Here is a 24249-nt window from a genome sequence, read left to right on the forward strand (position 1 = left end):
GGCTTCCATTCGGCTGGCGTTGGACTGGGAAGGGCCATTTTAAATGGCGGCTACAGTAAAATCTTTGGCAGAGGTAATCATAAACTGAAAATATTACAAGCAGTTGTTACTTGAACGTCATAATTATGAACCAATAAAATACTCAGTTAATTGATCTATCCGTTATAGTAGATTTTGTAGCTTATTTTTAGTGATATATTGAAGGAAATAGACATTACTGCATTAATATATGTGAGACAAATAATATACATTCAAATACTGAATTAGAAAAACATGAACCTGGCTTCTATTTAACTAATATTATTGTCAGTTAAAATGTAGCAATGTTTGCAAACATATCTTTTATTTTATCCTATTAAATACATTTAAGAAACCTACAAACTGTGGGCAAAGCAACTGTCACGTGAAGTGAGTACATTATACATTTGCTTTAAAAATGATCAGGAAATATATTGGGTAAAGATTTAAGCAACTAAAATAATGGATGAGAATGTCAAGCACTCACTTGCAAACCACATCTCCTGTTTCCTCGTTAATAAGGCAGGGTGCACCATGGCATCGAAGACACTTGTCCACCTCACACTTGTTTCCTTCATACCTGGCAGGACAAACGCATTCCACATAGCCGCTGCTGGATAACGTGCAGGCCTTGGAGTTCACGCAGTAGTGATGGCAGATGTCTATTTCATATTGAGAAGCATAAAATGTAAGTTTAGTGTATAAGCTGGTTAGATAAGAATTGTAGAGGGCTTTAATGGGACTTAATTATCCACATCAAATGGCATCTTAGCCACAGATGGAAACATATCTCCCCTTGGGCAAGCAGCAGTGAGAAGATACTAATGATGTGTGAGTGGAATTGTTTTCTCCCATCCCATTATGTCAATGCGCTCCTAAGAAAAATCTATAATAGTGGAAATGAAATACCCAAAGGTTGTAAGATGGTAGAACTCTAATTCTGTTTATCTTCAATTTGACGCAAATATGATGTTTGTTGAAAGATAACACTTTGGGCTACGGTTTATGTTGAGCACTCAATATGTGCAAAAAGCATTCTCTTTTGTGATTTTTACACAGCATTCCTGAATATAGATCAGAGGGATTACAAGTAAAAGTCAGATACAGTATGTAAAAGACAAGTGGAATACGTCCCAACCTGAGATAGAAAACTCACGGTAAAGACAGCGATCCCCGGTGTACTCTGCCATGCAGCGGCACACAGGCTGATTTCCCTCAGTGACGTCACATGTTCCCCCATTTAGACAATAATTGTCACAAATCCGCTTCTCACAGAAAGGCCCAGAGAATCCTACTGGACAACGGCAAGTAGGCTTTCCTGTGAAAAGATCCAGATGATAAAGTTGAAAAGCTCAGCATCAATTACATACATATATGTTTTGGGCTCTAACTGTGTTCTTTCTGCCCTAAAAAAAAACTGTAATTAAAGAATTAATTATAATACACCCAGACTTGATTATTGCTTGACCTGTTAAATCAAGAAATTACCCAAACAGAACATGTCTGAGAACTTGAAGTAAAGCAACACTTAATGAGCCAATCTTAAAAAAGTCACATTTCCTTCAAAAGGTCACAAAACAACCAACCATATCTAAGCTCCTTTACAATAATTAAAATAAGCATAACAAGGTGTGAACATTTAATTTTTAATAGATTTCTGAGTTGGCAATCACTGCCGACCAATCAGATTACAAAGACCCACCATTGTGGTATAAGCTTCAATATGCAGTTCATCCCTGAAAATCCTCCAGTTTGACATGCTTATAACAATTCTGCAAAGCAGGGTGAGTCAAAAGTCCTCTGAGGCCATAAAGCTCATCACTATGTCTTGCAAATGATGGGTGGCAGTTGTTGCCACAAAGATTGACACAACCAGTTATGAGTTCAGGGGCAATTACTCTTTAAAATAGATGGTTAGGATAACTTCAAAAACTGCCTTTAGTTTCTGCTTGGGCTATCCTAACTGATACCAGGAGGAGCACATTTTTTTATAACTGGGTAACAAAGGATGCATGATAGGAAACATTTTTGTTTGTTTTGTTTTTTTCTTTTTGCAGAATTTGAATGAGTTTATGCTAAAACTATACCACTAGTGGAATTCTAGATAGAGCATTCATCCAGTCATTTTCATTTTAATTTTTTTTTTTTTATGTGTAGTAGGAGTAGTTTTAAACTTTGTATACTCCAGTCAGTGACTTGATTTATCAAGTTAGTTGACAATATAAACAATTTGCATGTGTGGATCACTCTGAATATTTCCAGCATACAGTGAGTTTTTTGTAACTAGTCCAAAAAACATATATTTGATTTACCTTGATATGTGCAATATTTTTTTTTGTCACGCAATGGTACTGCTGAGTTTTAACGCTAACATTTACAGATTTTGTTGCATGCTGGTTGAGTTGGAGATTCATGGTATCTCAGAAAAAATGCTCTACTTAAAGTCAGAAATACAAGCCAGATATGCAAAAATTTAATACCAGAAACCTACTTTTTTTACAAGCTGACCCAATTCATGACTGCAATAATAAAAATGTAACTGTAGGTAAACACACGCATATTTATTTTCTTATTTCACATCAGCGTTGGCTTATCTGCTGGCTGAGTATTTCTATTTTCAGGTTCATAGTCGCATAAGGCCTCAGATACCAACTTTCTATCCAGTCAAGGTCTATTTGATGCTCTTTTGAATGATGAAAAACAAGTCTGGTCAACAACTTAATACATAGCAGAAGGTAATATTTGGATGCAGAGAGAAGTCATGATGTGAAGCCAAATGGAAGCTGGTGACCTTGATTTACACAGTTGTGTATCATTAATAACACACTAACCAAAAATATGTCTTTCGTCAGTGGTAAAAAATAAAAATAAAAAATGAAATAGCTCTTAATAAAAGCACGATGTTTGTTTCAACACTGATGTTTTATAATGCAAAGCTCATTAAAGCAGTTCTAAAGAACTTTCAGTTTTGGCTCCCCCGGTGGACAAAGATAGCCTGGGTGCCATTCCGAACTTAGTCCCGCCCACAAAGTTTGGGGTCGCGGAAGTTCGGTCTGGCTCTGCTCCATAGTAGCGCCAGTATTATCGCCCACTGTCAGGCGATCCAATCAAATTGTCAGGGCGGGCTTTATACGATGATGGACAGATGACCAACAGTAACGTAATCAACCACGTGACCAAAGCGCGCTTGGGTGACAACAATAATGGCTGCCGCTGGAGAGTTTAGGTGAGTAGATTCTGCTATTAGGTCTGTTCTAGAAGATATCGACAGCAAATTAATTTTAAAAGAGGAACAGAGAAACGCGATCAAGTCTCATCTTCTTATTATAGGCGTGCAACTGCACGCTTTGATTTTTGTGGACAACAACTATGCCTGGCTTAACATACGTCACGCACTCCGTTGCTCTTATTGGTTGTAGGTCTATCCAATTGAGTGCAGAGGCATTTTTTTCCCTGGTTCGTTCGAAACACGCCCCATAATCACAGCTCTATGGAGCAGTATCAGACTCATATTCTGACTAGAATTGAGTAGGACTACGTCAGGCTAGGACAAAGACAGTATTTCCCATAAGGACCAGTAACCCTAACCCTAACCCTGTGTGAATGATGTATAGTGATGAAGTATGAATCTAATTGTGGTGAAACAATATTATATGATGAGGTGAAAAATAAAAAAGGTTTAACTTTGGATTTGTTTAAATCAAAGTTATGCACAACCTGTTTTGTTTTTTGTTTTTATTTAAACATAGAGTAAACTGTTTATTTTTCTTTAACCCCTTGAAAAATAATGTAAGCAAAGGTTTTTAATTGAGGTAAGTGAAAAACACTGAAGAGAACTGGGTTCAATTCTGCACCTCATCTAAAAACAACAACAAATGGCATACAAGGTATCTTCTGAATCCTTGATCGGTTGTTTTTGTAATGAAAATGTTGAACTCGTAATTAAAATGTTTTTTTGGATTATGAAAACACAGCTGTAGGGAAAATAAACATTGTGGCAAAGTTGCTGTGAATGTTTTTTTTTATGTTTTTTGTCTGAAGTGAGTTCATTTCTGAGGCTGAGCAATATTAGCGGATAAAGGCTCATATATGCAGACCCTGCAAAGGTTTACAGTATATGCAGCTTTAGGAGTTGAAGTTAAACTAATACTAAGTATGACATAACTTAGAGGTTGTGATTTTTTTTTTTTGTGTCGTTTATCTATTTTATAAGTTTTGGGTTTTTTTCCACTTTCCACAGAAAACAAAATTTCCACCTTGTTCATATTCAAACCTTTGTAAAAAAGAGAAATATCAGAAAAGGTAAATATAAGTATTACTAAGTGAGCTGAGGGGTGAGTCTATGTCACTCACACATGCCTCTTAAAACACATAGTGCAGCCACACTGAATGCCAAAGCACATATTTCGGCTAACTTTAAGGTAAAGACCTGTCACTGCTCCCTGCACCCAACATGACAAGGAGTCAAAAGATTAGGGGACAAAAACAGTCACTTTTATGCAGCAGCATGAAAGTGACTGCAACAAAGAGCACAGAGGTTATTCGTGATCTCAGTATCAATAAGCGCCTCAAATGGGAAATAGCTTAAAGAGCAGCTGCTGAGTCAGTGGGAGAGTGAGGCTGATGCACATGCCACAGAGGGACAGGTAGAAGCCAGAACTATGATGTAGGCTGAAGCAGGCGCTAAAAATTGAATGCTGACTCAGTAGGACCTATAATTGTAAGCTTTAGATTACAGTTTATAATTACCCAGCTAGATTTGAAGTGGAAGTTTACTCTAAGCACCTTTAGGATCATGATGAGGGAGCAGAGTGACTTCATCTGAGCTCCAGTTAAAGTTAAATGGAGCTTTTCATATGATGATTTGCATCACGAGGGGAAAATATTTGGTGCTTTACTTTAGTAAAAAATGAAAGGCTTTAATCCTAAAGTAGTCATATTATGACAATGTGTCTCATTGCAGCTAATCCTACATTCCAGTTTTTACATAAAGAAAAAAAAGTGTGGCTCAATAAACTGGGAAAAACAAAACACAAAAGTCTGAATCTAAGTTTTCCTCGTTTATTTTATCTGCACTGATTCTAAACATAGACATTTGGGTTGTTTAAAGGTGCAGAAAAAAAATGCATCACCATAATTTATCACAAGTGTAATATTAAATACTAAATTTTTTCTCTGGATTATACATGTAATCTGCAATTTTACTTAAAATATATTAAACAAGTATAGAATTTAACTGTAGGTAAAATGTGCAGAAAAAACTATAATAATAGTAACGCATGAATTTCAGACTAAGAGCAGACATACTGATTTATTATGTTTGGCAGGGTAAATGAAACTGGTTTATTCTTAAAAAAAACTGCAATCAAATACAGCGAGGCCATAAATGGAGGAACATATTTAGACTATTCATTAATTTTCAATTTCATATGTTTTCATTTCAGCATATTAGCTGAAAATGTTGTCGAATTGCTGGTGGCGGTAATTGTTGACTCAGATCTCATTTTGAGTGCACAACCTAATAAGTTTAGGAGAATAAATAATTAAATAGATAAATAGGCAGGGAGCTAAATCCGCCGATGGTTGACCCAAAGTTAAGCCCTTGTTGGATACAGACAACATTTTTGTGTGCCAGCAATTAATAGCAAATTTCTGCAACTTTCTTCTGCATTTGGTCAAGTATAGTTTTACAGTATGTACCTTTGCACCTCCACTATTAGCTCTGTTTGATTCTGGGTCATTTTTCCTGAAGAGAAATTGTTCTGTGTTTATTATTGGATAATGATCACCCTCTCACCAATCAGGCATCTGTTTTGCTACCATATCCATTACAGAATCAAACAGTATTTGATATGCTGCTGGGAATCCTTTGCTCTCTCTTGGTATAAAAAAACTTTGACAATGATCCAAAGTGAAAGGCTTTTTACTTTTATAACCCTTTCTCCAATGCTTCCTATCTCCACCCATTATTTTCCAGGGTAGTGTCAAGGAAAAAGAGTGCTGTTGGAAAAGTGTTCAAGTAAAAGGATTTGACAAGAGGCCAAATAGAATCAAGTCCATGTTAGATGATAGTGTTGTGGTTTTATTTCCTTGAAAAAAAACATTTAAGTTCATTACCTTAAAAAAAATTTAGAAGAATTTGTTCATCCGCTACGTTTAGCAAATCACGAATAACGAAACACCATCATGCAGTCTATAAGGTGGTTTGACATTTTTAGAATAGTCCATACATCCCACAAAAATCTGTCTCTGCTTTGGCCAGCTCTACTGGGTGATCAACAACTCAACAACTGGCTTCAGGAATCCTGATTGCTTTTTAACTTAAAAACAACAGGTACCTGAACTGTGAAGTAAGAGGCATAAGGGGGCATATATACATATTTTGAAATAAAAAATAGCTTTGGTTGGATGTGATTGCATTGTAACCGTTTTGTTAAGCATAAAGCATTATATATAGTTGGAAACATCTAACAATATTTCGTTGGAAAGTGGAGAGATCTAAATACAGAGCAGAGAGAGAAAAACGCTGAAGGTTTTTTTTTATGCTTTATTACATGATACTGCAAGAAAAACTTCTGAAGTTAGTTTCTGTGATACTTTTGTAAGACAGTACAGCACTGTTTGCATACCGAGCATGCAACATAATCCCACTAATCACTGGTGCGCTTTTTGTCCCTTAGTGCCAGTGGAAAATGTGAAAGCTTATTCTATCTTCACAGTTATCTAGTTTATAGATTTGTTCTCAGATGAGACATACATGCATTTATGTTTGCAGTGACCTGTTCTGTAGGAGTGCTTTCATTTATAGAAATAGATATTTCGGTGCACATTATAACTTATGTCAGCAATGCATTTCTACTGTTGGTTGTACAAAAGCTTGTCATTACGTGGACCATTAGGTATAATCTAAAGCAAAAACACAGATAGATACGACAAAGCATCACATCTCTCTCGGATTTTTATCTCTCTCGATATTTTCCTGTTTGAAGGAATTCTCTCTTCTATTGTCCTCATTTTAATTTTCAGCATGAGCCACTGCTGCATATTTAACAACCTGATGCATTAAACTGGCCACATGTTCACTTACGAAGATAAATTGCAAAAAAAACCAACAAAAAATACTTTTTCGTTTTTTTACAAATTAGCATTCTAAAAAAAAAAATTACATTACTTTATAAATGAAATCAAATTTTGATTGTAGACAATTTACTCTGAATCTTTCTAAAGCATATGATTACACTTGATAGACTATATATTTCTTGTATACATTTGATATCTTTGTCTTGTATTGAGTCTTTAGGCTGTATATATTTTTTTAAATGCTTGTGTAAACATACCGTTTATTTAAATATACAAAATTCAATTATGTATAGTTTAATATTTCCAATAGATGTGGATAAAGTGAACAAGAGCTCCAATATCATCTTTAAGTTTCTGGTGAATGTAAAGGGGATAGGATGGAGTTTCAGTCCTGTGTCTATATCTGCTTTTTTGCCACTGCTGCAAAGATATCACTCTGCAGGGATAATCCACACCCCAGGGAGTCTAGCCAAGAAAAGAGGAAATTAGGGTCTTTGGTGTTTCTGTTTGTGGGTCTGTGTGGGTTGCCCACACATGCAGTAAGAGACTAAAAGTAAATTCCATGCATGTAAAGCCACACAAATAAACCAAAATTTAATTTCTATGCAAATGTTGTAGCAGACATCCTATTAGAACATTAGTTAATCTCACACTTTGGGTGTGGTCTATGGGCTTATTTTCAAAGAATTAAATTGAGTGCTAAATTGTATGCAAAAAAATGCATGTGAAACGTCATATAAAAAATTTAACAGCCGGTTTGAACATCCTACTATTTCATGTGTTTTTATATATGCAGACCTTTGAAGGTCCTTTCTGCTCTTCTCAAGATTACCTAACATTTACATAAGAACTTACAGGCTTTGTGATGAAGCTCAACATTGATTTGGGGTGCATCCTGCTTCCACTGATCAGTCTTAACATGTTTCTACAACTGAATTGGAAAATTACCTGTGCTAAATTTAGTTTGACGGAGTTTGGTAGAGGTGACATCATGATAGAGAGATGATTTTCAAAAATGGGCAGATTAGTCAGGATGGAAGGAAAGAGAAATGCAGCAATGACCAGTGACAACCCTAGCTGAAAACCACAGACTGGGACAATGACCTGCAACCAACACCAAGATCTCAAAAGAGTGCCTTCAGGTTCACTATGTGTATGGGTGATCAGGTCTGAGTCCAGACTTTAATATTACTGAGTATTTAGAGAGATTTTAACATGGCTGTCCACAGATATGTCTCATCCAATCTGATAGAGACTGAGATTAACAGTAATAAAAGAATAAGATGAAACCACTTAAAGATATGCATGCTTAAATATTTGAGGCTATAATTACTGCCCAAGGTGTATCAACAATGTGCCAGTGTAAATTAGATTTAGTTATTTATTTAAAACACATTTTTAACAATAAAAATAAAAACAATCCATTATGTAGCATGAAATAAATTCTGATTTTATGTAATTAACAATAAAGCTGTAGCATCACCAAATGTGGAAAAAATGCAATGCTAGTATATCCTTTCTAGATGCCCTCTTTATAAAGGGATTAAATCGGCTGTTACAGGCCTGATCTCAGCCTCGCTGGTTTTCATAAAGAAATAGTTTGATTTAAGAGACTGCTACTTTCAGCATTGGTTCTTTTTTCCCCAAAGGCGTCAGATTCCTGTTTTGCTTCAAAGATTTTACAGTACATTAAAGCAAAAACATTGAACCAAGTTGTTTCTAAGTGGGATGAATTGATTATTTGTCAGAGGACTTTTGTTTTTGTTTCTTTGGGAGTTGAATTAAGTATTTTTCTTCTCTTTTTTACGTTTCTAAATGCATTCAAGAGTTTATCAATAAGCAATGTTTTGCTACTGTATCATAAATGCTTTGTAAAACATACATATATTTATTTCATCAATATATATTTTTAATATGTGAGAACACATGGAAAGAAAATAAATTTTCTTACAGCAGCTTGAATATCAAACTCTTAGGGCAGTGAGAGTTTGATCATCATAACAATGATCCCACTTTCAAACTATGAAACCTTAAAAGGCATTTAGAAATATTTATTATCATGAAAAAGGATGAACTTGTAAGGATGCTTTGAAACAGTTACAGGGGCTTAACTTTTACAAAAGTTCCATGATCTGCAATCCTGCAGAGGTTACAGGAATTTTAAACAGAAATAATGGCCCTGCACTGCAAAAACGATCTAGAAATAAGTAAAAAATTCATAAATTAAGTGTATTTACCCTTAATTTCAGTAGGTATACAAGATTATCTGCCAATGAAAATAGTATTTTCACTCTTAAACTAAGATTATTAGATAATATGCTCTTGAAATAAGACAATGCAATTGTTTTTTCTTATTTTAAATGTAAATTGTCTTGTTCCATTGGCAAAGTGTGTCACTTATCTCCTCAATTCAAGACAAAATGCACTTATTTTAAGAAAAATTACTTATTAAGATTAATTTTTTCTTTGCAGTGTGAGTGCATACTTTCATAGACTTACCCAGTGGTGAGCCCATACAGGTGCCTTTATTAAGGCAGTAGTCTGTGCAGTGGTTCACCTCGCAGCGTTCCCCTGAAAAGTCAGGCCAGCAGTAGCACCTCCAGTCTCCTTTCTCATTGGCCAAGCAGCGACCTCCGTTCTCACAGGGGGGGCGACAAAGTTCCCCTGCACAACAGCACAACTCCCTTTACTTGTGGTTCAAAGGTGTAATAAAGTCACATCAAATCTAGCAGAGGTGTAGGAAGATAAAGTTTGAACATCTACTTTCACAGAGGTGTAAAGCCATAGTAGAGACCCAGTAGGAGGTCAGTGTGCTCAACCTTAAAGTTCTCACAGTAACCCATGCATGAGTGACATTACTGCCATAAACCTGTACTTCAAATGGGATTTATTCTTCATTTTCTTCTAGATTCAAGTGTTTTTGGTAGCATTTAGCTAGGAAGAATATCTCATAATATAGCAAACTATCCCCTGAATTTTTTTTTTTTATATTTTCACACATGGCAACCACAAACATAAATTGTATTGGGCTGTTATGTGGTTAATCAACACAACCAAGTGTGTGAAGATTACAGAAGTAGTAACAAATGGGTTTACCTTTTTTTTTTCTTCTAAAAATAATCTGAAATTGTGGTGTTTTTCGCTGTTATGAAGAAGCACAGGGAATGTAATATCATAAAACAATATCTCAATGTATTTTCTGCTCTTGTAAACAGTATGACAAAACTACAAACACATAAGCTTCACCTAAAATCACAGGTCAGGCAAGTAGTAAGTTAATCAGAGAAGCAGTCAAAAGGCTATGTGGAAGAATGTGCAAGTTCTGTGGTTAGGTCTAAGAATCTGTTGACGGGTCAACTATCAGGCAAACTTTCCACATAGGGCATCCAGAATTTATGGCAGTGACATGGAGTAAAACGGTATTGCAAAAAAGCCATAAGAATCCCAATTGCAGTTTCTGAGAAGCCCTAGGACACAAAATATGTAAAACAAACTACTCTAAGCCACACTATGTGTGGGAGAAAACTAACCTCATGGTAAAGAGATAAAAAAAAAATAAATAAATAAATAATTGCCAGCAATCTTATTTCCCAGGGTTCTAGAAAGGTAAATACAATTTAAATATATGTGGCGACTTTTCAGATACTGTATTTATATCCTATATATTATATTGGTGGTTGCTTGGACAGGTCGCCAGTCTATCACAGGCCAACGGAACGACCAACAGGACAAACAAGAATTCACACACACACTCCAACAGGACAAACAAGAATTCACACACACACTCACACCTAAGGAGAATTTAGAGAAGCCAATTAACCTAACAGACATGTTTTTGGACTGTGGGACAAAGCCGGAGTACCTGGAGAGAACCAAAAACTTAACCATGTATACTGTATTTCCTCCACTTCATATTTATGCAATATTTTGTGTTTGTCAACCACATAAAATGTATTTAAGAGATAAGTATGAGGTAGCAATATTATAGAATGTGACAAAGATTCATAGGTAACACATTTGCCATAGGCACAGTACAATGGATAATTATAGCCACTGTTTATCCAAAAAGTAGCCTTATTCTGTGTGATCATAATCAAAACTACCTGAATTGTTGACATCACTACAAGTGTTATTGACCAGCACTTTTCCCTCTGGACAGATGCATCTGGCCCCAGTTGGGTTTAGAAGACACATGAAATCACAAGACATCCTCAGGCAGGGATTTGATCCTGCAAAGAGAAAAAAATAGAATTTTCTTTAAAAAAAAGATTGAATGAAGGTAATCTGATAAGTTTGGCCTGTAATTAGAGAGACTAGACTTTTTTGAGGGGAGCGTGATTCTTCTTTCTGAACTGAAGTAATCAATTCTAAGTGCTTTAATGTTTGCTTTGAAGAGTGTTTTTCCTTTTTTTTTTCCATAAAAAAGGAAAGGTCCTGCGCTAAAATATGTGTAGAACTTCACACTAAAGCATCAACAACTATAAAATGTGGAACCAATTTCCTTTCATCAACTTGATTAGTAGCTTTCTCAAGTGCTACTCTTAGTTCTGCCTTCAGCCAACAAACAAACTAATGGAAGCAATCCTTAACAATTCACAATGGATTCTAGCAAAATTCATAAACGTGTGCATTTATTCTAATAGCTTTAGCTCTCATTAGAAGCATATGGGAAACAGATTTTAAAGCAGAAGCACGCAAGAGGAGATGAATCAAATATGTTTAATATAAATTTATCACGAGAAGAAAATATGAAAAGAAAAAAAAACACTTCATGTTCAGAACCTAATCTGCAGCTGTTATAATGCCATCACATTTGCTCAGTTTTTAACAGTCACAAAAACAATACAGTAAGCTACCAGTAATGATAGGCCTAACACCAAAGGCACAGAGTCACGATCAAAGGCCTGTTTCCCATTTAAATTGTTATTAGGAAGTTTTTGCTTTGGATATCAAGCCTTTACTTCACAGTTCAATGCAAGCTGAGTGCATCCTCTGCCCACAGACCTACACATTTTGCACTACATGGCTGGACTAATGAGTCTCTGGAGAGGGGAAGAGCTGTCCTGTAATAGGAAAACTGACCAAAACCGAGCTGTCTTATGTTCTATAACCATTAACACCAAATAACAGACAGGGGTTTACCACAAGTGAGTGAGTAAGTGAGAGGGAGGACAAGGTAGTATTGATTGGCTGAGTAGAAGAGCAAAGAGATTATTTTTAGGTGCATTATGTGTAAGAGAAGGTTAAGACATTAATTCAAAAATAATACAACATGTTGGCATAATCCCATCAAGATGCAATACATCAGTTTTAGAAAATGGAAACATTGTGTAGAAAATTTGTTTTTTTATCGGCAATAAGCCAAACTAGTTGCTTCATGCCTTTTAATCAGTTTTATTTGTTTTTTTACTAATGTAGAGGGACATAAGGAACTTTTGATGGATTAATTTTAATGAGGTTAAATGTGAAGTTCTATGATAAGTCTAATTAATATAGTCTTAATTTGATTAATTGATTTACTATATTGATCCCACAGTGGATAAATTTACTGATGAACTCTGCATTGAACCCATCCCCTTGGGGAGCAGTGGGCTGCCATTGTACGGTGAGCGGGGAGCAGTGTGGGGTTAAGGGTCTTGCTCAGGGACCCAAAGTAGCAGTCCGTGGGCTTGAACTCAGAACCTCAGGAGTCCAAGCACAGTGCCCTAACCACTACGCCGCCACTCCCCTAATTTGCTTTTTTCTGTCTTGCTCATTAATTTCATGAATGTTTCCAAATAATATTGAGTGTTTTTATCAGTTTTTGATCTTATTTTACCATGACCAGCATATTGGTTATACATTATATATAAAAATGCATAAGTCCATGACAATGTTATTTCAAATAAATCTTTAAATAAAGCTAAACTACCACAAATAAGAACCCAGTCAGAAGTTTATATTAATTCATCATAAATTCAATTTGATTTGGGCTGTAAAGACTAAATTGAGTTGTTACAGGTTAGTTGTAGGTTAGAATGATTATTTGACAAGCAATTATTATTGTTGCTGGTTTCCTTGAAAAGCAATTAGGTGTTAAAATTTTGATTTATTGTATAGTTTCTGTATTCAAACAGGATCAGAATCACACTAAATGAATTAGCCATACACAGTTAAGAACCCTGAGTGTTAATAAAGTGTTCATATCTGAGAGACTGAAATTTAAACTGTTTTCATTCAATCCCAAATGTTTTTTTTAACATGATATGAAATGAGGCATTAAAAGAGATAAATTTGAACGCTAAAAGTTTTTATCAACAAAATAAGGAAAAATATTTCTGTTCTTCTAATTTATCATTGTAATTTTGCTCAATCATACATTTCAGGAATGAGAAACACCAGGTTTTTTGCATATTCAAAGGTGCATTCCAAAATACATATTTCTTGTTTCTCATACATATACTTACAAAGTCCACATGTTTAAAATTAGTTTTTCCTTATTTACCACAGCTGCCTCTATAGGCTCAGTTAAGTTCATAAGCGTGTAATTTGGGTTGGATTCTTGTGAACATTAGTGTGACAGGCTGTGCGTTTTTTTTATCACCCGGGCGGGTGGGTGGGGGGGGGCTGTTTCTGAAGATGGATCACAAAAGACAAGCCACAAGTGCACCTCAAACCTATTTGCACATTACACACAAGAATAAGAAAATAAAACTTTTGTCTAGTGTGACAATTAAGCGGGCCAAATTAAAGTCTGATCGGAGGTGACTTGAGGAGAGTAAGATCAGATCTGCCTTGTGACAGTTGACCCTATTTTTACTCAAAAGGCAAGATGCTCGATTAAAAAAAAACCCTTAATATTTATAACTTTTTCAGCTCAGAAGATATTATGCATCTTAAAAAAAGACCTTTGAAGTTGAAGACTGCAAAGCTTCCTCTTGTCTCCCCTGTGGGTGCACAACACTGGTGTCATTTTAACCTTTTAAAACAAAAGCAAGAACTATGGAACTTGCACTATGCTCCTTAAGATGTGGAAGGTCTCTGGCCATTACCTCTAATCTTTACCCCACACAGCTTCATTATTGGTGCTGCATTTGTACCACTTTGAAGCATTGATATTTATCAATTTATAACAACTGTTGATTAAATTACAATATTAAAAGAAATCTAGATTTGCTTACAGTGTGAATAGAGTTAGTCTTAACTGTAACAATAACCAAAGTTATATTTGATACAATGATTTGCATCATTGTATCATCTTAAAAGTAAAAATTTATTGAAAAGTTTTTTTTTTAAGTACAACATCAATTTGATCTAAAGAACCATTAAAAGTCAATTAAGCTTCTGACATGCAATCTTTAATTTAGTATATGTAATGATTTGGATACATCCATAATAGGACGGCTTACCGTCTTGCTGTTTGTAACGGTGGGAAAGAAAGACATTTGTGGGCCGCTCCACCCCCAAATGGAAGATCTCCACCGCCTGTTTACCAAACTTGTGAATCTTGAAGAGCTCCTGTTTTAGTCCGGTTCCATAGATGTAGTCCTCAAATAAATCAATTCTGTATGGCTGAGAAATTCCTGAAGATGGAGCAGCAAAAAACAGAAAAACTAATTCAGAATACCAAGGACTCTGAATGTTTTTATCCTGAGACTCAGTAAAAAAAGAACAAACCCTGTAGCAGAGGACAGATTGATCTTAGTAAAACCTACCCTTCTAAGAAACACAAGCAATACTGCTGCAATTATTTGATAAGAAGCTGTGCTGCACGAATATTGTGGGTTTAAATGAAAAAAACAAAACAAAATACTTGTTCTTTGCTTTTTTTCTACTGGGTTTACCGTGTCTTTCGCTGATTGTCACAAGGGGGTCCGAGCCATCCAATCTCATGCTCCCTATCTGTGAGAGCTCCGGATCAGCCCAGTAAATACGTTGGTTGAAGTAATCAATTGCCAGCCCTGTGGGAGGATGAAGGTAAGCAATTTATTTACCTGACAAATTAAAGTGAAATCATTGTAAAATCCCTCAGCACAGGAGATCTTCAGGTCAAGAAAGTCAGATTAGTTGTAAAAGAAGTTGTGATTTTAGAAAGTCAATTTATGTGCCTATATTGAACCTCTCAGCTGAGCACTGTGGTTTGATGGTGGATTTGAGGCATTCTAATTATTAAACAATGACTCCTTTTTACCTCCCTTACTAGAAAGCTGAGGATGTGGCTGAGGCATTTAAACAGATCTTTTTTTTTCCTTTTCAGCTCTCTGATGATGAATTTCTCTTGTGGCCGAGACAGAGTGTTGGTCCCTTGAATTAAAGGAGGCCAAAGCTGTTTTTCAAAACTAGATCAGCCCTAAGGGGCTCCCTCCAGACCCATAGACATAAACCGAGCGGCCATTAAGTATTAAGCAAGATATTAATGCAGATAAATCTATGACTACATTTGTTTTTATTTAATATTTTATTTCATTTAATTAAAATAGAGTTATTATAAAAGTATACCACATAGTAAGAAATTACTGTTTTAAATTAATTGAGCAGTATTATGACCCAAGTATTTTTCAACTATTTATTTAAGCGTTATGCCATCCTCATCATTCATTGGTATTCAGGTAATGATGTCTGAAAAGTCCTAAAATAAAGGTATCTTTTATAACAGCAGTCAATTTTCATTATCACACTGAAAATATGCTGTAGCTCTCCATAAGCAGGTTTTTCAGATTTTATTTTACCTTCATTACCAAAGTCTCACTTTATGAGGTGTCAAAGAGCCTGCTTTGAATAGTTCCAGGTCTTGTGGTTATTTCTAATCCATGCCATTCCACACACATTTGCCTTCAATTAATCGTATGTCTTCAAGGAATCATTTCAAGGAAATTTAACTCTGTTATAAAATATCTAAAATATGAATCTATCAATTACTTATTGAAAGTTCGAGGACATTTTAATCAACTTAAAATACATATTGAATAGCATAAAACTCAATTTGAAATGTGATTTTTTTTTTAAACATATGTTTTCCTAACCTGGTATTTTTTACCTGCCAAATTAATATAAATGGTATACAGCACATATATTTTTTTCGAATAAATTTTGTGTTAGACGGGGTCTAAAAAGACTTCATCATGCCAGTTCCCGACATATTTAAAGGTCAAAACATTTCTCATTTAGGTTTAATTCTGTTTCATGAAGCACTATGCAGGTAGTCTCAGCATGAGACTTCATCTAATGGAGTAAGTTAAAAATTATAAACGCTTCTGAGGAAAGTAAGAGCTTTAGGACCCTATGTATGCAAGCACAATAAATTAAAAATATAATTGAAAACCTAATTACTGTCACTTATTCAGTTTAAAAAGTGAAACTAATTTGTTTTAGATTCATTAAACACAAAGTGAGTGATGTATGGATAAAGGATTATTTCTGCAAATGTGGTTTATAATAGATTAAAGCTAATTGATGAACAAAATTCAGCGTCTGATATATTGAGATAGTCGTACATGTTCTGGAAGTGGCTGAAATTAGAATACAAAGTAGATCATGAGGTGGCCGGTTGTGGAGGCAATAAATACCGACTGCATGTCGAGCTGGCCTACAATGCTCAGTTACAAAAGCATTAAGAAGCCTCAACCAACACATTGCTGGTGTTGAATTGTTTTGGGCATTCGTTTTTTGTCTTTAATATTGTGTTTTTGAACACAGATTTGTTTTAAAAAGGCAACCTTCATTCTCCTTGCAAAAACACAAAAGGGATTAATTTCAAAATCTTTGTTGTTAAACCTATTTTAAACATGAATCTGCAATAGAACATTAAATATTTGTAAGATTTTCCACACTTTTTTTTCTCAGAGAAATCAATGCACCTGTAGTTACAGTACTGTATATTACAAATATATAAACACAGAGTTTGTTCTTTATTGCTTTATATAAAATACCTGTTTTATCCTTCTTTAATTAGAATGCTTTCTTTAATACGTCTGTTTGCAAAAAGGCACCAATTTATTCAAGTCTAAAGATAAGGTGCTGCTAATCCAGCTGCAACAGTGTCATATTAGACATAGCAGATATGAAAACCAATTGATTAGTTCAAACTCTCTAATAGAAATCTAGATCAGATAACACTATCTTTAGTAGAAACTTTGACACAAGATTAAATATATATGAAGTTATAACAGTACAAAGCTTGGCAAAAAAAAACTTTTTTGTGTGTTTTTGTTTTCTATAATACACCAGTTGAGGCCACACAGCTTGTATAATCAAGGTGAGAAATCATTTAACATGCATACTTAGTCTCAAAGATGGTCTTATGGGATAAGAAAAACACTTACTGGTAATTCTCCTCTCTCTGTTTATCAGCAATCTCTACCAAGTCCCACCAAGGTAATAAAACAGTACCATAGGGGAAAAAAAGAACAACAACAAAAAAAAGCCCATATAGAAACAATAAAGTAGATATGCCTACCAGTGGGTCTCCGAAGATTTTTCTCCAGGAGAACTCTGCGTAACGACCCATCCATGGCTGATTCCTCTATCTGGGAGTGATCACCAATAACACTCCAGTACATCATTCTGTGAGAGAAAATGCAAACAACTGAGCTTCTTTGGAGATTCTCTATGCAAATAAAATAAATCTGACATACAGAAAGCATGCATAGATATAGCTTGATATCATATGTTTAATACTCATATCAGGGCCAATTCTATAAGCTGCTGCAATAGCTTTCCCTCTTAGGACCCGTACTGTGAATTCATGTTTACTGCACTTTATATTGTCAGCAAATAAAATAAAATAAAGGAATATTTCATGTTTGTAATTTAAGACTAGCTTAGGACAGTAAAGTTAACATTTCACCATTAACACTGAGTACCTAGAAAGCTTACATTTTAATACACAAGCTTTTGTAATATTTAGTTTATCACTATAACAGATTGATTTAATAAAACAGTTGATGGTAATAAAAAAAATTAAGTTTACTAAAAAAAATGCTTTGCTTCCATAGAGCATCAAAAATACATATGAATTAAATTATAAAAATGTACTTTAAAAGATGTAAATATTCTCAAAAAGTACAAGGAGTATGTGTTTTAAGTGTGTCACTAAGAAAGGAGTCACTGACAACACAACTCACCCCCTGGATGGGTTTACAGTAATGGCATATGGCTCTCCCGCTATGTCAGTAATCAAGCGAGTACAATTTGGTCCCTTAAGTTGGCCCACATTTATGGAATATCGTAATTTAGTCCAGTGGGCTGTGTAATAGCTGAACCAGTGCATCCGCGAGTGATCAGTCCAATAAATGTTTCCAGTGATCCAGTCAGCAGAAATGTCTCTGGGACGACGGAAATCTGAACACTGCAATGCATAAAAAGGAGATTCTCTTATTGAAACGCTGTCCATGCATCATCTGAATTTGTCATATAAAAGGCAAACCAGTAAAACGTTATGAAACAAACAGTTTATAAACTCAGGAAACGCAATAACGAGTCGCCGTTTGAGATGGATGGACAAATAAAGAGGTTGGAAGCACTTACAATGTTCTTAAAATTTGCTTTTGTTTGGCCTCTTTCAAGAGTGTCCTTATAAAAGATCCCACCAGGGTTAAACTGGGTAGCCCATATAAACTTTTGCTGATGAAACAGAACATCCATCCCGATAATGCGGGCGTTGTCCTCAATATGAGTGAGCAGTTTATGTCCCTGGCTCTGGTTATATGGATACACAAAGCTTCGGATTTCAGTGTCGTTGGCTATGTAGAGCACTCGATCATCTTGTCCTGTAAAGTTGGTCATTAATATGAGAAAAAAAAATGGAAACACAAACCAATATAAATTATTAACAACTTACCCTTGACAGTTTCAGCCAGGTACATAAAAATAGATCTAACAAATGTAAAAGCAGAGCTTTAAAGGAGAACAGTCTGGAAGCATTCATACCTTTTGCAACACAGTTGCCGTTCACCTCCTTATAGTTGCGATCGCATGTACATTTAAAGGATTCCTTAATGTTTGTGCAGTAATGAGGACATGTGTCAAACTGCAGACACTCGTTTATCTCTGGAGGAAAAAAGTAGGTGATGTTTATGTAACACAATTGCAATGCTGTATTCTTTAGAGGCACTGAAATGCATCATATGCAGAGATAAAAAGGTAAAGACTGTGAACTTTAATTTACTTTGTTATTCCTGTTACATGTGATGTGAAAACCTTTTTTTTTTTTTTTTTTTTTTTACATTTTATACCTTTTAAACTTTTTTTGTGACAAATCTATTTCAACTGAGATTGTCAGAGCATGTTTTAAACATGTATGCATTTCTCTGATATGTTCCCTTTAACACAACTTGGTCTATATTGTTTATCTCTCCTTGCAAGGGAAAAAAAGCTCACAATTTTACTTATGACTGACAGAGCACTGAAAGACAGCCTTAATGACCCAGTTTTCTTTGACACAGCATTATGCTGCCAGCATCATATTAACACAGGGTGTTGTTTGTTTATGTTGATGTGCTGTGTGTTTTTCAGTACATGTGATTTGTTCCAAGAAGCAAACTAATGCTCTCTAATAACATTCAAAGGCCTTCATAAAATAGCAGGATTTGAACTGGTATCACAATAGCAAAAAAATTGATGTGTGATAATGTTTGTAAAACACCATATGATCATTGTAACTTGGACTTTCTGAACAAAAAAAACAGCATTATTGTTTTTTTTCTGTTTTGGGCTCATAGTAAACACAGAGCGTAGATGATAAATGATCTCTATATCCACTGGACCAAAATACATAATTTTAAATTTCCATATTAAAGGCCATAGTCACGTTATATGAAATGTTTTAAATTCAAACACCAGTAGCTCAGTCTTATTGGTTGGAAGTTTTTTCCCAAAGTAAAACACATCCTGATGGAATATTAGTTGTTAGTTCTGCTTTTTAAACTTTGTTTTTGCTCCAATAAACTTTCTGTGTATTAACCTTAACAACAATGAGCTACGATACCGAAATTGCAGCTTTGAGTATTGGCCAATATTTATATTGACCTGAGATGAAATTAGCATGAATCATGCCAGCTTTTATGAATTATTTTATACTTTAGAATGTTATAAAACGCATGGTCAAAATATATTACTAAGGCAGGAAGCAAAAGTTTGCAAGAAAAGCTATGAAAAAACTGACCTATGTAAAATAACCAATGAATTACAGAAACCTTTAACGGAAGCAAAGTGTTTCTATCAGCATGAAAATATTGGAGATATTAGATGCCAGCCAGTAAAATCTAATATCCGATTTTGGCAAATATTGGAGCAACATTGGATATTAATATCAGATTGGGATATGCCTAGAGTCCAATTTGTGGTTTTTGTATGTGCAGTTAGATCGCATCAGTGCCCCGGCCACGCAGTAAGAACAAACATTGTGAGCTGCAAACTTTAAATGCTGTGGTTTTGTCATACATATTGAAGTGTAGCTGTCAGCAATGATCGAAAATATCGTACAGTATATGTCCGCCTAAAGTCACCTAGGATCCCTCTGTGAATTTGTGAAAATGAAGAAAATTTTAAGATCCTGTGTGAAAATATAAAAAAAAAAAACATTTGATTCCAAAAGGGATAAGAACTTAATAGTCCTCCAGATGTCGCTTATGTAACTTTCATATTTCTTTTTTTTTTGTGTGACATTTTTGTTTTGTTCTTTAGATTCCATAGTAGGCTCAAGGGAAGATTTACTAGATGTTAGAGTTGTTGTAGATTGGTTTATTTAAGTCATATTTCTTAGTCACTCCCGTCAGTTTATGTTTTCTCATCATGCCCAGAGCTGGAATTCCATTTAGGCTCAATATGACAAAATCAAAACACTATCTGCATGGAGATTTGATGTAAATAACCTTATTTTATAATGATCAAATGGTTTATGGTATGTACCGTTCAAAATAAGTTATAGAATAAATATTTACAGATTTTCTTTGTAAAATAACTTTTAAGTTTTGTACTGCTTTGTGTATTTCCTTATCATATGAAAATTTGCTTGTGATTTTAACTTGACAAAATGTAAAATTAAATTCAAAGAGATACAGCTATTTTGTCAAGGTCATTTAAATGAGTTACATTTCTCATTGTTCCTTTCTTAACACTCATATTTCTATATTAGCTATTCTAAAATTGTCTGTAAGGATAAAATTGTCATAAATCTTTACACATAAGACTGCAATCATTCAATTGAACAACAGAAAAACAGAGAAAGGTTGATATACCTTCACATTGGCCAGTCTTTTGGTTCCTCTTGAAACCAGGTTTGCACTGACATATCGCATTAGCATTTGTTTGGTTGCAAATTGCATCCTCTCCACATGGATTTGTTTTCTTTCCGCATACATCTCCACTGGAAACTGCAAATAAATACAGGTCTCTGATTACACCTCTGCATCTCAGTTGACTGCTGGGGTTTTCCTTTGATGTGCAGCAGCTTAGAGTGAATCCTCATCACTCTCACACAGCACAACACACCTTCAAATATGAGCATGAATTTATAATCACACACAACAGAGCCTCACATCTTAAATAAGAAGATTACTTTTCTTCATGATAAAATTGCAGTGAGATAAGGTACATTGCATCTCTTGCAAAACCTTCTATGATATGTTTACTAAAGTTAACTAATGCTACTTACAGGACTTGCAGTCCTGTTCATCCGAGCCGCCGTCGCCACAGTCATTGAAGAGGTCGCACTGAAGCTGCATCGGGATGCAACGTCGATTACTGCAGGTGAACTCTGTCTTTCCACAAGGTCGAGGTCTTCCAGCTACCACCTCTGCTTAGGCACATTTTTGTTTTAAAGAAAGGAAAACATGGGAGAGGTTTTTTTTTAAGGATATTGCTCTCAAATACAGTTTCCTTAAACAAAGTCACTAGAAAACATTTTTTAAAAACACACACAGATGTCTATATACATATATATATATATATGTATACATACATATATATATATACATATATATATATATATAGAAAGATATATACATAGATATGCGAGTCTGAAAAAACAAATGCCTTTCAAAATATTTGCATGTTAAGCGTATTATTTGAATGAAGTATTATGTTTTTTGTGATTATTTAGGTGAGGAAAACAAAAATGACTAAGTATAATCAAGCATGTGTTCCTTTTTAATTTGTCAACATAAAGAAGAAGAATATTGCTCTCAAATACAGTTTCCTTATTTTTCCTACAGCATATTATTCCATACATACATATTTATTCCTTAATTTGTCAACATTTCATTTATGTGCTGTAAATAATCTATAAATAACAGCTTCTGGTAGACTTAAGGCCAACTTACTTTCTGTATTTATTTTACACAATCTTCTTTGTGAATCCAGTGCCGATATTTATATATTAAATTGTGGAAACAAAATTTCTAACATTTCAGACAGTTTTATACATTTTCTCTTCAAATCCAAAATCAGGCAGAAATTATTCTAGAATTACTGGAATATTTGCAAAAATTCAACATAGTAGTCTACTGTGTCCTTCTCAGCAATTATCTCCCCACCCAAGTCCTTCCAAATATCGTTTTGATAGAAACTCATTAGCCACTATTTGACCTCAGAGTTCAACCTGCAATCATTTTTAAAAATGCATCCGCCTCACTGAGAAGGTGCAAAACTCTGAAAACTTCCTCAGGATTTCCTTCAGTTGAAAGATATAAATTTCAACCCAGCATCTTACTCTCACTGCTGGATGACCAATTAACTTTTAACTATGTGAAGTTTGCATGTAGTTCACTCACTGCTCAAAATTTCAAGGATTAGCTGGCAGAGTGGAGGGATTTAAAATTTGTACTTAGACTAGATCAGCAATTAGCTATTTTTACTTTGTTTTTTTACTTTTTAAATTATCAATAATATAACACAATACAATGGATGGCATATATCATTGTAAAATGTTCTTAGTGCGAGTACCTTATTGCCTGCTGTTGGATGATGGGAACTTCATTGATCTTTAAACAGTTTAGTGTATCGGCACATGTCAGTGTGAACAAAGCATGGTTTGTTTAACTGAAACTATAAACTGAATGAGATCATAATGGGTCTTTGGTCTGTTGCACATAATGCAACACAATGAGTTTATCAAAAAAGTTTCTTTTTTTCTCAGAAGGTGCTGCTTAGGAGCTCTGATGTTCGCTTTATGTTTTTGCTCAGCTTCAGTGCACAGTGAATTGAATTCTCACTTGATCCAAAACGTTCAGCATTGCATTTCCTGCAGCTCCATGAATCTCATACAGCAGGGCTTATCAAGCAGGTAATCGATTAGATGTTAAACACAGGGGAAAAAGATGGCCAGTCTGTCCACATCGTTCTTGATGATAATGTAAGATATATGAACAGAGGAATGGATAATGGGAGATTTCCAACCATGAGTTGCACAAGCACAGTACCACATACAGAAACAAACCATCGATTGTAATAACTTTAATATGATTAGAGAGAGCTGCTTTGGGGAAATTATTCCCTTATTGGCAAAAACTAATATTTGAATAACTTGGATTGACTGCAGCCTAAAAAAAATTGATAATTTCTTCCTGATAAAAAATGAAATTAATTCTGTAAACGTCCAGTTTAATGTACATGATCACATAGTGTTGCAGCTGGTCTACATAGATATAATTAGTTATGCTGTAGGTGAAATTTTTATCTTCCCATTTTTTTCTGTAGAGATTAAAAACATGTACTTATTTTTAACTCTAACAGTGTGACAATGAATAGGAAAGGGGCATAATGAAGTGATGGGGAGGAAGATGATGGGATTAAGATGAAATTGAGGAGATGGATTGATGGAGACAGACTACAATGGTGAGAGCTAATGGACTGAGGTAGGAGATGGATGAGGGTCTCAATGGTATCAGAGAGAAAGATGAATGAAAGACAAGAGAAGCAAGGGAGTGATAGAAAAGAAGAGTTATTTGTCTTCTTTTCTCTTTGTTCTGTGGGAGCATTCACAGACAGCTTGTGCTGAGGGAAGATGTTAGGACGCTGGCAGGGAGGCACAACAAAGTTGTTGTTGGGTGAAATTCAAAAAACATGAAAATCTGTATTTTTCCTTCACATCAATAAGGGACACATAAGCAAAAAACTTTTCGCTAGATTTTCCATCTGGTATTAAAACAAAGAAAAAGTAAAATTAATAAAAAT

General features: G+C 34.8%; 1 protein-coding gene across 1 annotated transcript in view; it reads right to left on the minus strand.

The window, feature by feature from the left end:
- The window catches only part of lrp1bb (low density lipoprotein receptor-related protein 1Bb), a 395850-nt gene that overhangs the window by 17323 nt on the left and 354278 nt on the right, over nucleotides 1-24249 (minus strand). The window contains exons 74-85 of the mRNA XM_038275471.1: nucleotides 21731-21871; nucleotides 21315-21449; nucleotides 19006-19125; nucleotides 18604-18845; nucleotides 18201-18424; nucleotides 17534-17640; nucleotides 14922-15038; nucleotides 14487-14660; nucleotides 11202-11327; nucleotides 9598-9762; nucleotides 1175-1336; nucleotides 506-680 (exon numbers count right to left, since the gene is read on the minus strand). Coding sequence (XP_038131399.1) covers nucleotides 506-680; nucleotides 1175-1336; nucleotides 9598-9762; nucleotides 11202-11327; nucleotides 14487-14660; nucleotides 14922-15038; nucleotides 17534-17640; nucleotides 18201-18424; nucleotides 18604-18845; nucleotides 19006-19125; nucleotides 21315-21449; nucleotides 21731-21871 — 1888 coding nt within the window. The remainder of the gene's footprint in view (nucleotides 1-505; nucleotides 681-1174; nucleotides 1337-9597; nucleotides 9763-11201; nucleotides 11328-14486; nucleotides 14661-14921; nucleotides 15039-17533; nucleotides 17641-18200; nucleotides 18425-18603; nucleotides 18846-19005; nucleotides 19126-21314; nucleotides 21450-21730; nucleotides 21872-24249) is intronic.

The sequence above is a fragment of the Cyprinodon tularosa genome, unplaced genomic scaffold (genome assembly GCF_016077235.1).
Source record: "Cyprinodon tularosa strain WSP-4 unplaced genomic scaffold, ASM1607723v1 ctg96, whole genome shotgun sequence".
Lineage (NCBI taxonomy): Eukaryota > Metazoa > Chordata > Actinopteri > Cyprinodontiformes > Cyprinodontidae > Cyprinodon > Cyprinodon tularosa.